The sequence below is a fragment of the Phaseolus vulgaris genome, chromosome 8, assembly GCF_051622355.1.
Source record: "Phaseolus vulgaris cultivar YP4 chromosome 8, ASM5162235v1, whole genome shotgun sequence".
Classification (NCBI taxonomy): domain Eukaryota; kingdom Viridiplantae; phylum Streptophyta; class Magnoliopsida; order Fabales; family Fabaceae; genus Phaseolus; species Phaseolus vulgaris.
The window spans coordinates 57,971,226-57,985,908 of NC_143505.1; the positions used below are offsets into that span (position 1 = coordinate 57,971,226).

The 14,683-nt window shown below is 31.4% G+C and overlaps 2 protein-coding genes across 2 annotated transcripts; one reads left to right on the plus strand and one right to left on the minus strand.

The window, feature by feature from the left end:
* Positions 1 to 3,393: 3,393 nt before the first annotated feature.
* Positions 3,394 to 6,026, plus strand: LOC137826311 (DELLA protein 1). The gene has a single exon (XM_068632239.2). The coding sequence runs from the start codon at positions 4,195 to 4,197 to the stop codon at positions 5,818 to 5,820; it is 1,626 nt and encodes a 541-aa protein (XP_068488340.1). The 5' UTR covers positions 3,394 to 4,194; the 3' UTR covers positions 5,821 to 6,026.
* A 5,900-nt stretch (positions 6,027 to 11,926) lies between these two features.
* On the minus strand, positions 11,927 to 13,277 carry LOC137826160 (HMG-Y-related protein A). Its single transcript, XM_068632028.2, has 2 exons — positions 12,940 to 13,277; positions 11,927 to 12,596 (listed from the first exon to the last, which is right to left on the minus strand). Exons 1-2 carry the CDS (start codon positions 12,988 to 12,990, stop codon positions 12,111 to 12,113), a joined length of 537 nt encoding a protein of 178 aa, XP_068488129.1. The 5' UTR covers positions 12,991 to 13,277; the 3' UTR covers positions 11,927 to 12,110.
* Positions 13,278 to 14,683: the final 1,406 nt, after the last annotated feature.

Consider the following 14,683-nt stretch of genomic DNA (forward strand, 5'->3'; position numbering starts at 1 on the left):
TTATCGTTGGATTATATAATATTCTAAATAATTAAATTTTATAAAAAAAAATGCAAATGTCTTTCATTTTCAAGAATTGTGATTTTCAACCCATATAGAAAAAACTTTAAACATGCCTTTAGAACACGTAACACTTTAAGAAAAATACTTAAATTATAAAATAATGGTTTATTTTTGTTATTATTTACAAAAGCAGTATTTTTTTTACTTATGGATGATAAATAATAATTATGTATTATTATTATTATTAATATTGTGATCATTATTAATGATGACAATAATAATCATAACGAAAGTTATAATTTTAATTAGGGTAATAGGATCAGTCAGAGTAATAGTATAAGTGACAAAATAGTATCATTTAATGATAATAACACTCACAAGAGCGTTGATGATAATAATCATTGTTTTGTTATCATATTATTATTGTTACCATCACAAGTCCAAAGTGATAGCAATAATTACAGTAAAAATGGTAAAGAGAAAGATAATGATAATAATCATGGTACAAAGTGATTTTAATAATTATTTTTATTCAAGATTGAATGTAATCATAATCAAATTTATGTAAATACTATTTAAATTTTTGAAGATTTATTTTCAATTTTCAATAATGACGATATTTTTTCTTACACAGCTTTTATTTATTTAGAATCTTTCTGTAGTTACTATTTTTCAGTTTGTTTCTGTTAACTCAAATTTTCAGCCCAACGATATCGAACCCGTATGATTAAATTTTTGTATTGTTATTATTTATGCGTGGAAATATCTTCATCTTCAGGCTTTTGCATTTTGTTTCCAACACACTGGTGCCTACTACACGTAGGGGTCGTATTCTGCACCCATATATTGTATTTCTGCACCCCTATATTTTATTCCTGCACCCCGTACAACAACTTTTTTCTTTTAGAAATAAATGGTGAGATGTTGGTAGTAGTGTGTTTCTTTGGAGAATTTATAGTGTGTGTGTGGTGGCTGTCATTGGTTGGAGGCAGTGCTTGTTGTCTTTGGTAACTATGGATGGTGGTTAGTAGTGGTGTTGGTTGAGTTACGCGGTGATTCTTATAAACAATTTTGGTGAGTGTTTCGTCAAGTTGGATTTGTGTATTTTCTAACGTAAAATCTGAAATACAATATGTATTAATATATATATATATATATATATATATATATATATATATATATTGTACGGGTAGAGTTTGTATGATTGAGATCATGTTTCCGACCTGGTTATTACACTTTTAAACATGACTCAGCTTCCTAATCTGACCCAATAAGAATGGTCCATCAAAATAATATAAATAGTATAAATTTCAAGAATCAGATACGTCATTACACAGTACTCAAAATACCGAGTATCGAATACTAAATCTAACTTGAGCGAAGTGCCTTCTGTTGGTACCTTTAGCATGTTTAAGGAAGGAGAACATAGATGCAATACATATAAAAAAAAAAGAATTATTGGTTATGATTCTTGAAAGCACAAAAAGTTGAAAGTAGGAAGAATCTATTCCTATTGATGAAAAAAAACAAAAACAAAAAATCATCATGAAAAGTTAGAAAGAAAATGATGATTAGATAATATATGTGTTCTCTATAATTGAACTGTAGGTATGTTTTTCTTCTTTAAGATGTGCATTTTGTTATCTGAACAACCAATATGTTTTGGAAGCCTAACCTCATTACAATCCTGGAAAAGACCTCAAGATTCATGTTTCTAATATGTTGTGATTTGAAGATGAGATGAAAAGCAAATGTGATTTGTTATGATTCAATAAAAATAGAGAGAAACACTTACCTGTGAGCATATGAGAAGAAATTCCTTAATGAATTGTCATTCATTTGTTTTGAGTTGATCCTGGAAGTTGATTATGTCTACATATTTTACATAAGGTGTTTTGATATTTAAATTCAAATATATTCATTTATTTTGCTTGAGAACAAACAAGATTCTAAGTTGGGGAGAGTGATAAGTGTATAATTTCAGTAATATTTTATATTAAAATATAGGCACTTGTGAGTATTAATTGTTAAAATACATATAAAATAATATCTAATTTATGAATTTATATTTTTTTACATTTTTTTATTATCTTTATTGAATAAGAACATCTTATTTCAAAATTTAGTGTTAATTTCAGATTTCTAGGAAAAAATAAGATTTGAAAAAAAAATATCTATGATAAAACGTTCAGATATTTTAATCAATTTTCCATGGGATGAATCCACAATTAAAATTAAACCTAAGAGGAATTAAAAGTTTAAGATTTGATCATTATGTAACTCCACGATACCACAAATTACCTATCAGGTGACAATATTAGTGCAAGTAATTGCAAAAACAAATGTGGGATATAAGCTGTGAGTTTTGGAGGTAATAGAACCAAGAGAGTCGTAACCTCTTAACCTTCCAACACTTTAATAATTTCTTTATGTTAAAATCTCAGATATTTTTTATACATGGACTTTTCGGATGAAAAGTGTTGAAATCTGCCCCTATAAAGACACAAAAAAAATTAAAGTCATTATTTTGAACCATAACATTAAAATCACTGTAATGAATAAGAACAAATACCAATACTTTTCATTTATACATAAATAATATTCATATAATAAAATGTAGATCTATTTTTTACATTAAAATTACTGGACAAAAAGTATTAAATTTTCATTACGTAGTTGAATTAAGTCAGATTCATCAAATTTGAAATTTATGAATCTTTTATCAAATAAAATTATGATTGGTGCTAAAAAACACTTAACCTAACCTACGAAATTGAATTGAATAAATTTGTGAAATAGGGACAACTTACTTATTATTCACATAAGTTTAATGCAAGGTTCTATATTTTGAGATCTTATACTACTTCTTTTTAATAATGGATTCTATTGTGTCATATAATACAAAATCTTTTTATTAAATTTTTGTTTATCTCACAATTTAATTTAATTTTTGATGGTACGAAGGTATACAAAAGTACTTTTCTTGAGATCTTGAGAATTCTTCTAAAAAACTCTTGTTTTTTTCCTCTATAGTGTAGGTCTTGAACGATGTAGATGCTGAATGTTGCTTGAATAGGAAATCTTGTGAAAACGAAATCTCAAGTGAAGATCTTGCATTAAATGCACTCTAACATCTCAATCAAATTTATTATCTCATTAATACACATACAAAATAAATAATGAATATATTGATAAAAGACAAAAAAAATAATGAATATTTATATATAAAAGACAATAGTTCACTGGCTTTATGAAAACCCAATCATCCATTTTTTTTAAATGAGTAGTATTCAAATTTTCATTTAAAATAAAAATTTAAAAATAGGTCAGGAAAAAATGCAACCAAGAAAAGTAAAGAAAATAAGCAACATAAGAGTTGTGTGTGGAGAATGAACGCAAGGGTTAAAATGAATTGGAGTTGTAAAAAACCGAAAATGTTTGTCTTGAGTTAATGTGTGAGTAGATAGTTGTGATGGAAGTGGCATATATCTCTCTCTCCTGAGATTTATTGTTGGGTAGCACAGCATTAAAAGAAAACAAAAACGTTAGCCCTATCAAACTGACATTGATATATTCTCCAACTCCAGATCCTACAGAGCTCCTTCGACTGTACCAGGCATGCTGTCCCCACACTTAGCATTCACATCAATTAATGTTAGCGGCTGATCCAATGATGCCAAAACAAAGTCTATATAACGGATCAAGGGAATATTTAAGTGCACTTATTGCTCAAATTCAATGCTAAAACGATTATGATTAAGCCCAAGGAACTAACTCACTCTCTCTCTCTCATCATCATAAATGATACTATTGCTATTAGTACATTGTTGATTGGCCTAATCCACCCCTATTATCAACGAGAATCACAAACACAGGGAACGTGAGAGCACGCGCGTGAAGCAGAGCGTGCTTGAAGGATTGAAATAGAGCCGTAATGTGAGCATATACTGTGTTATCTCCATCAGCCAGCATCTTTTGTTCTTGGCATTGCGGTGCTGTCACGGCTCTTCTATATGTCTAAACCAAAGCTTCATTTCTAGCACACACGTATCATCACATTATGCCATTATTCGCACACACACCGCCCAAAAGTAACAATACTTAAGATCTAATTGTTTTGCGTAAGGGGAAGCCAAGAAAAAAACAGCATCAGCTACAGTTTCTCTGTTTTTTTTAAGCTCGCTCAGAGAGATGAAGAGGGAAGGGATGGAAGACGCCAATGCAGTGAAAGGTGAATGTTCAAGCAGTGGGAAGGGGAAGGTGGTGTTTGAGGAAGAAGAAAATGAAGACAGGTTGTTGGCAGGTGTAGGATACAAAGTGTGTTCCTCAAACATGGTTGACGTGGCACACAAGCTCGACCAATTGGAGATGGTAATGGAGGGAGATGGAATGTCCCATCTCGCCAACAACACCGTGCATTACGACCCAACCGATCTCTACGGCTGGGTCCAGAACATTCTCAACAATGCGCCCAATCACATCACCGCAACCAACAACAACAACGCTGTCATTCCATCGCCGTTAATCACCGTCCCCGAGAACGATCTAAGAGCGATTCCATTACCATACATTGAAGCGTATCCCCAACTAGAAAATCAGAATTGCCACAAGCAATTTAAGAGCTCCTCGTCTCTGTTTTCGCCCGCGATATCATCGGACAACGTGCTTCCGGTGGTTCTGATGGAGGAGGCCGGCGTGCATCTCGTCCACTCGCTCATGGCCTGCGCGGAGGCCGTTCAATTCGGAAACGCGAGCCTTGCGGAAGGCCTCGTGAAGCATGCAGGAAACCTTGCTGCGTCGCAAGGAGGTTCAATGGGGAAAGTCGCGTCGTTCTTCGCTCAAGCTCTCGCTAGAAGAATCTACGGCTTCTACCCTCACGAGACTCTAGACTCTTCCTACTCCGACATGCTGCACACACATTTCTACGAATCGAGCCCGTACCTCAAATTCGCGCACTTCACGGCAAACCACGCCATCCTCGAAGCCTTCGCCGCTGCGGACACGGTGCATGTTATCGATTTTGGCCTGAAGCAGGGGTTGCAATGGCCGGCGTTCATGCAAGCGCTCGCGGTCCGTCCGGGAGGTCCGCCAGTGTTCCGTCTCAGTGGAATAGGACCGCCGCGGCTCGACGACCCCGATTCCGACACGCTTAGTCAGGTTGGTTTGAAACTGGCGGAACTCGCTCGAAAAGTTAGGATTCAATTCGAGTTCCGCGGATTTGTGTGTAACAGTTTAGCGGATCTAGATCCGTCCATGCTCGAGATCCGAGCCGGAGAATTCGTCGCGGTTAACTCTATCTTCGAGCTTCACCGCCTACTGGCGCGACCGGTTGACATTGAAAAGGTGTTAGAAACGATTAAGAGGATTAAGCCGGAGATTGTTACCGTGGTGGAGCAAGAAGCGAATCACAACAGTCCGGTTTTTCTGGAGCGGTTCACGGAGGCTTTGTACTATTACTCGAGTTTGTTTGACTCGTTGGAGGGATCAGTGGCAGCGTCTAGTGAAGAGGCGTTGGTGATGGCGGAGATGTACTTGGGGAGGCAGATATGTAACGTTGTGGCATGTGAGGGGGATGAACGCGTGGAGAGGCACGAAACGCTGGGTCAGTGGAGGGGGCGGTTCGGTTTGGGAGGGTTCGAAGCGGTTCGTTTGGGTTCGAACGCGTTCAGACAAGCGAGGATGTTGCTGGGCCTATACGCCGAGGGGGGAAAAGGGTATAGAGTGGAAGAAAACAATGGGTGCCTCTTGCTTGGGTGGCACACCAGGCCACTCGTTGCCTCCACCGCGTGGAGACTCGCGCCCAATGGCTTGCGCTGAGTTAGGTATCAGGATGACATGAACCGATATTTCCAGATACTGTTCAGTCAAAGTAGAGTGACTCAATCGTGACCTAGTTCCAGAGACAGAGAGAAAGGGTAAATATAAAGGTAAAAACCAACTAAAGATCTTAATTATAATTACCCTTCTAGTATTTTTCTTTTACCTCTTAAGTTAATGAAAGAGTTAGTTGCGTTTCCTTTTTATTTTTTTAATTCAACTCCTTTTTCCAACCTCAAAGAATAATAGATATAATAAAAATTTCTTTCATGTAATAAATTTTGATATTTATCTTAAATAGCTTATCGATGTCGATATAATACTCGTATCACATATATAGGTATCGATAGAACACGTATCCGTAAAATTTTTAATTAAAAAGTATTTGTTATCTCTTAAGTTAATGAAAGGATTACTTGCATTTCCTTTTTATTTTTTTTAATTCAAACTCTTTTTTAATTTCAACCACAATGGATAATAGATATAATAAAGATCTCTTTCATGGCTTTAAGAATTTTAATAAACTAATTCTTTCAAGATTTTTTTCTTTACCTTACTGCATTTTGGAAATATAATTTATTTAAGGATAAATCAAGAATTAAAACAAAATCTATTAAAATCCAAAAAATCAATCATTTAAATATTTTAAAAGAGTTAAAAATTGGCTATTTTTGAAAGAATAATGATACATTTTTTTTATCAGAAAAAATAATGATACATTGAGAATCTCAATTTTTTATATAATTATATTATTACTTTTAATATTATTATTTTAATATTTTTATATCATTTAATTATAATGTATTTTTTATTATATATATATTTATTTTTAAATTTATCACTGTATAAAAATAATAAACTATCATTTTGCATTTTGAAATTCAAAATGTTCTTGCATGTTGGCGTACAAAATCCTAGTGTGTAACTTTTAAAGGAGATTATTTACCTGCCCTCCAAGTCACGGGTTGAAAAAGGGTACTTGTGGCTTTTGCATTTGGTCAGAGTAATTTGGTAAGAGAAAATTTTGGTCAGACCATGACCGTAGCTTGGTGAGTTTTGCGTTTTCCACTGAAATTGTAACATTTAGTCAAAATGGTAATTTTTTGTTTATATACAATATTTTTATTCTTAAATCAATCCAATCACATTATATAATAAATAAATTACTGATATGCCTCTAGTAATATTTTATTAATGATGAGTATACAATAAATTTAAATAATTGTTAGTAACGAAGTGAATTGTTTAAAACAATTTTTTTCTAAAATTACTTTAATTGATTTTATTATATATGCGTGTGTATTTATAAGTAAAGAAATAATGAATTTGAGCATATTTTGAAAAAAAATTATTGGTTATAAAATAGTTTAAAAAATTGTAAAAGGTGAAATGTTAATTAGAATTTAAATTTAAATATTTATTTATAAAAGACTAATATGTGAATGAAAATAATGTAGTACAACCCAAAATTAGTTGAACATGTTGTCTTCAACTTTATTTATCTTTGAGATGTGTTATTAAATCATAGTTGGATTTCTTACAACTATTTTGATTTCTCAACATGAACTCAATATTTTGATTTTATCTTTATTTATTTTTTGATTTTATTCTTATTTTTTTTCTTCAACGCTTCAGTGACTATATCTTTGATGCTAGTATATTGAAATTTGTGTAGAAGACTTTGACGAGGTCATTATATATAGTAATGATCTTTCTATGACAAATTCTTTTTATGTTCTAAAATGTTTAAGTGTGGAGGAAACTCAAATCCAAACAAAAAATAAATAAAATCCATGACCATGAACAATAGTTCTTTTCTCAAAATCGCCATAATGTTTCTTTATCTATTTTCTATTTGTAAAGTATCGTGTGTGGTGTATATATGATTATAAATAAATTATACCAATAAATAAAATAAAAATATTATATTATATTTAGAAATAGCAATATTAAAATATCTAATTTGTTAAACATAGTTTACATAGGTATATTATATTATATAAATTAAATTAATAATAAGTTTAAAGCTGCATGGGAAAATATGAGGCATACAAGAAAAATAGTTAAATTACAATTGTTTCTTCTATGACCATATATTTACAACTCTATTTAATAATAAAATATTAAATTATAATTACAATATAAATTAAATTATTTAATAATAATTAACAAATTTACACAATAAAAAATAGTAAATATATCATAAACATATCATATTACTTTAGCATTGTATTCAAAAGAATTTGTTTTCTAATTAAAATCTAACGAACATTTCAAACTAACAATATCAAAATTTTAAATTAAATTTCTAACCTCACAAATAAAGAGTATGGAAGACAATATGAGAATCTCATTTTATTCAAAATGATAACATAACCACATAATCGATTATGCAGTCAGGTGTAGTTGATTTTGTTATCACTTTGAACAAAATCATATTTTTAGGATCATGAATTAAGTTGACATAACTACAAACAAGGGTCAACAAAATGACGCATGTAGAAATGCATGTAACATATTATTGTTTTTATAATGAAGTAAAAAATACAACACAAAATGTTCCTCCAAATGTCTAAGTAGTTCTCTTACTTGTGCAATGAAGGTGATGTAAAGTCCAACTTCCTACACAACCGATTCGCAATGAAGTTGTGTATCTTTCAAAACACTAGTACAAAATATCATTACCACGCCCTATACAAAAACGATTATCAAAAAAAGTCGTTAAAAAAATATCAAGGGCAGTTTCGTAATTATTCAACCTTTTTAACGACAGTTCTATGCCCAATCGTCGTGAAAGATGCTAGGGGTAATAATGGCGGCTCTCTCTCCAACCGTCGTTAAAAACCCTATTTATTTTTCCCCATCCGCACCTTCACACTTCACTCTCGACTCTCGTGCTCTCTCTCCCATATTTCAGTATCTCTTTCTCTTTTACTCTCGCACTCTCTCATTTCACTCATGCAACTTCGTCATTGCTCCCCGCTCGTGTCGCACCGAACCGCGTCGTTACCTATGAATTGAAAACTTTGCAACATTTCGTTTTGTTTTTTTTTATTTAAAAGTGATTGTAGTTTCAAGTGCAATGGGTGCATGGATTATGGAAGAAAGTGGATATCCGAATGAGGTTATTTAGAACATAGTATACAACTTCGTACATGAATATTCAGAATGAGTGAATATCCACACTTGTTTTGCCATAAGAAATATGTAACCAAAGGAACATCAAACTCACATTTCTTCTCAAGGAGTGGGTCTCTAAAGAACCCCCACCTAAAAGCACTCTAAATTGTCGCATAATCACCACAAAACCATCATGGCACACTTCAGAAAACACGCATGAATGCTACCAACCACTCAAAACGTCAAATGGTTCGCCAAGACTCGCCCACCTCGTCAATCGTCAACCACCGTCAGCCAAACTTGTCGTTGCACACTGTTGTTGTTGTCGCACACAAGCTGCCACACAAGCTGTCAAAGAAGTTGCTAAAGATGCAAACCCTAAATTCAAATTCATTAATAGCAAATTGGTAAAATCAATTTATTTGTTGGGTGCAGGTTCAACTTGATATAGTGTATGAAAAATTTGTCTTAAAAGTGTTTGTGTACAACCTTTTTTCAAGTCTAGGTCCATTCATTAGGTTTCTCCCGTCGCTCCATAATCAAACTTGAAAAGGTCGACGTCTCCATTGATAAAGAGGAGAACAACCTCTCTTCGATCGGTAAGTTTCTTACTATACTTTTTTATGGACTTTTTTGTTCAAAACTGAAACAACTCTGTTTTGACTTGCTTCGATTGCAACAAAACAAAACTATACCGTTTTGACAAGACGATAAATTCCAATTTTAACACATAATAATTTTATATATTTTGATTTAAATAATTTACTTTTACATATTTATTTTCAGTTTTAATATCAAATTAAAATAGAAAATATGAAGTAATTAAAAAACGTACTATGGTGAGATTAGTAATTTATCTATCAATTTTTAAAATACTAATAACAACTAAATATATGAGAAGCATTTAAATTTAAAAATTCTTTGTAAGTTATTTATCTATCCATATTTTCATGCAGAAGGTCAAGAGCATATTATTTTGATACAAAATTTCATGTTAACGGTGAAAAAAAAATGTTGAGAATCTACCATTTTTTAATACTATAATAAACAAAACATTTGAAAAAGTGTGTGAAGACATGATAATCATGGTTGCTACTATGTGAGTGGTTTATAATAATATTTAAAAAAAACAAATATGTATAAATTTATAATAAAAATAAAAAATACAAAAATACTACAACAATAATTATGTTTCCACTAATATTAAAAATATTGATAATAACAATACCGATAATAATAATATTAATATCAATATTAATAATATTAATAATCATAACATTAATAATAATATTATTATTAATATGAATAATAATTATTATTAATAATTTTCTTATTATTAATATTAATAGTATTATTATTATTATTATTAATTATTAATATTATATTTAATAATATTATTAATTATTATTTTTATTAATATGACTATAATCCGTATGTAAAATTAATAGATAACGCATTACTTTATTTACTTACTGATACACTTAATGATAATATCTTTCAAAAGAAATTTATTCTTAAACTTCAAAATTCTGTATAATATTATTTATAAATTATTATTGTTAAATTATTTCACTGTTGTATATGAAAAAAATTATAAATAATTTGATTTTACGTATTGATAGATAATTATCAGTAATTAATAGCACATCTTATAATATCACTAAACATATTTTATTTATGGTTACATCTTTTATTTGTCACCAAATGTGATATTTATTGTTATATTCTATTTAAAAGTTTATATATATGCTCCATATTATATAATAAATGTGATGTTGGAAGAAAAATATGATAATTTGTGAGGTGAAGATTTCTTGATATTGTTAATGACGTTGTTTAAAAAAAACTAAGAGAAATATGTTTTTAAAATGTTACTAATTTTCAATTATAAGTAATTATATAATAAATGAGTTTAGATATAAATGGATCCTTAATTCATTTCTTTAGATATAATCCGTTCCTGTCAAATATCTCAGAGAAAACTTATAGACAAACAAATGAATTTTCGAACAGCGTGTAAGTTATTATCTGATAATAATTCTCGTTTAAAATTGTGAACTTGTCATTCTTTTTTGTAATTCAAGATAAAGGGAATTGAGCAAACAGATACTTTGATGACATATAACATATAGTCTCATAACTCAATAATTAGATGAGAGTAATTTATAAAAACATCACAACGTTAAACCAAGTTATAACAGGAAGTGAATCTAGCTACCACCACTGGAAGATGAAATTGTGTGACATCGAAAACACGACACAAACCAATCCCATAAAGGGTGCAAAAAAACAACAACCATAACGATAAAAATAGTAATAAAAGCATAAGATTGAATCTGAAGTGGATTTGGCCATTGATGAGCCCAAGTTTAAATTCGAAATTGTGTGACAAAGCAGATCAATTACAGACATTACCATTTTATGTCACCCTGACAGTTAAGAAGAGTCACGCGCACTAGGCTAGCGGTCAAACCATGCCATGCCAGCCTATTTCCCCCCTCAGGGAAACAACAACGACTTCACACCACACTGGAGACGTCTTATCAACACAGACATGGGAATATAGATTGTGTCGTACGAGGTTCTCCATAGGTTGGTGTCCAGATATCAAACATACAGTCAAATCTATTACATCATCACTATTACCTTCTCCTTTTTCTATCTCTAGGGCCACCACCACAACTTACCCTCTCATTTCCCATCGTTAAAATGTTCAGAGGGATCATCAAATTTTAGAATCATACACATAAACCTACTTCACAAGAATATCTATCATAAACTCATTGCATTATATATTTATAGTTCTGATATTACTTTTTATTGAAGTTTTTATTACCATTTTGGGCTAACCATAAACATTTTCCATTAAAATTCTGCTTTGATTCACCACCAGGGATAATTGACTACAATAAACAATGGCCCCTTTTTTTTTTTCCTTTCTCCATTATGGTTTCCAAGATAGAACATGACAAACATAAGATAAGAATTAGCAAGTCCCTGTTCTCTTTGATAATTAGAAAGGAAAACAAACAAGAAAGCCTCGCAGTAAGTCAGCTACCACTACATAATTTTACAACCAGATGACATCAACAACACAGGATCTAACATCACACCCACCACTTATACAGTGTAGGAACACTACATTTGCCACCCAAATAAAAGAAACAATTCTATGTCTCAACACTCACTTCTGTCAACTGAGGCTTCACCTTAGGAGGCCTACCCCTGGGCCTTCCGCTGGATACGGCGGCCGTCGACACCGTGGCCGCTCCCGGAGATCGAGGAATCTTCTTTGGCCTGCCTCTTGGCCTGCCACTTCCAGGGGTGGCTTTAGGCTTTGGGGACTTTGGAGGGGCGTTAGGGTCCTTTGGGGGACGACCCCTTGGCCTTGGAGGGGAGACCACGGTGCTTGGTGAGACAGGGGCCTTTGGCTTTGGTGGTCTTCCACGGCCCCTCTTTGGTGGAGCACTTGGGTCGGGCTTCATGAAGTTGTTCTTACTGAACACAAGCTCTCCACTGTCTTTCATCTTGTTCAGTTGATTCCCCAAAACAGTTGAGTCCGGCAACTCACCATAGGTCGATTCTATGTACTTTGATATTGCTGATTTGCTGGATCCACCTGGTTCATTCAGAGCTTCTAGTGCTTTCAGTATCAGCTGCATCAACACCACCCAAAGTCAACAAAACACAACTCTCATCAAAAACCAACTCTCTATCTCAAAACCATAACCCGCTTCGTGACTTTCTTAAGTTACAGGCCAAATTAATTAAAACCCTTTTTACTGATTTCTCAAGTTCCTAAAAGAATCTTAATTTCTTTTCGAAAAGTGGTAAAAGTCGAGCAGGGGTAGACAAAAGAAGAAACCCAAGTCAGTGAAAATGCATAGATCAGTTAGATCAGTGTGAAATCCACCAGATTTACAAGGAAATTTGTTGGAAAAAAAATAATTTTGGTAAGAAAAACCTGAAAATTGGGATCTGAATTTCGGTGTAAATTACCTCGGGGTACGGAGGAAGTGATTGAGGTTTATTAACCTCTTCAGTGGCCATTGATGCTGCAGGTTGTGAAAAATGTTGAAAAGCTTGTACAGTACCCTCAACCAACCCCACCAAAAATCTGCAACTTTAACAGAGGAAGTTTAAAAAAAATTTAAGGAAAGTGGAGAGTATGATATGGATGACTCTTGCAAAGATCTGAGGATTGAATTTAAAGGAAGATAAATAAATTAAAAATTGGAAAGAAATTTAATTAAAAAGATAAAGGAAAAAATTTCATGCCTCTTTTACAACTCTCCTTTGTTCATCTTTTTGAGAAAATGGACGGTTAAGAATAACGCAAAAGATGAATATCCGACGGCTGAAAATATATTACGCGGAAGGTCACTCGGATCGATGACGTGGCAGGAATGTGCTAGTTCACAGAAATATTTGAAGGTACCTGTTGTCTTTTGCTTCATTCTTTCTCACGGATTAGGTTTTCTGACGGAGACCATCCCAATTTTTAACTCTTTTTTCATTTTTTTATTTAAATTTTAGGAGAGTTCAGAATTGAAAGTCTACCAGAATTTTTTTGTCTGTTTACAATATTTATCATTTTAAATTTAATATTTTACTTCCGTTACATATATTTATATTAATTTTCACTAACAGATTATAAGTGTTTTTAGAGAGTTAACGTATAACCTAATGAATAAATATACAAATATATAATTATACAAATTCTATTATATAAATAAAATTTGTGTTCTTTTCTAAATTATTATATATTATAATAGATTATTAAAAAATAACCACATTTTTATTAACTCTTTTAATGTTATTAATTTTTAAAAAATATATATTTTCTTATTTAAAAATTCATTTTACTTAAATTAATTAATTAAATAAGTATTAAATATTTTTTAATTTGAATTACATAAAAAAATAAAAGTAACATAGCAAATATTAAAAACAGTCTAATTATTAAAATAAACATTCAATGTTTTAAATGTTAAAACTCCTGTCCATCATTCTATCCGTAACGTCCAATACAGTTTATTTAAATATATTTTTAAAAATGTAAGAAACATATTAAAATATAAAAAATATTAATGAAATAAAATTAAATAAATTTTTTGATGTAGTATAATTATTTTTTACTTTAATATATTTAAAATATAAGTTGTAAAATAAAATTAAGAAAAATATTTTAGAATGATTTAATTTATTTTTTAATAAAAATTTTATATTAAGCATCATAAATCTCTGAATTAGTCTAACACCCCAACTTTCAACAATCATATATTATCACACAAAACAAAGAAAATATACACAAAAAAAAGAGTATGAGAGGACTAAGTCAAAAAACATATAAAGAAGGTGACACTTTCGAATACTACTAGGTGAAACATATCAAGCTTGCACCTATTATGAAAAAAATACAAGAAAATACAAGAAGGTAAACTACTATACCAAGTAAAATTACTTTTATGAGTCAATCCCAAAGAAGTAAGCTTATCCGCTCAATGATTTCTTTCTTTAAAAATATGAGAAACTTTAAAACTAATCACTCTACGGTACGAAAGACATTTCATCAGTATGTTTTGAAGTGTCTAAGAAACTTGAGTTCTGAAGAAAAAATCTCACAAACCAAAGTAGACATTCAAGTCAAAGATGAGAATAACTAGTTTTTGTGCTTCCTCAAGAGCAATAATAGCCCCCATAAACTCAACCAGCATGGAAGAACAAACCTCAAGAAAGGTCG

Coding starts and splice junctions, on each gene's coding strand:
- LOC137826160 (XM_068632028.2), bottom strand. CDS start 12,990: ATGGCCACTGAAGAGGTTAATAAACCTCAATCACTTCCTCCGTACCCC. Junction 12,597..12,939: donor CACTTCCTCCGTACCCCGAG/GTAATTTACACC, acceptor GTGTTGATGCAG/CTGATACTGAAAGCACTAGA.
- LOC137826311 (XM_068632239.2), top strand. CDS start 4,195: ATGAAGAGGGAAGGGATGGAAGACGCCAATGCAGTGAAAGGTGAATGT.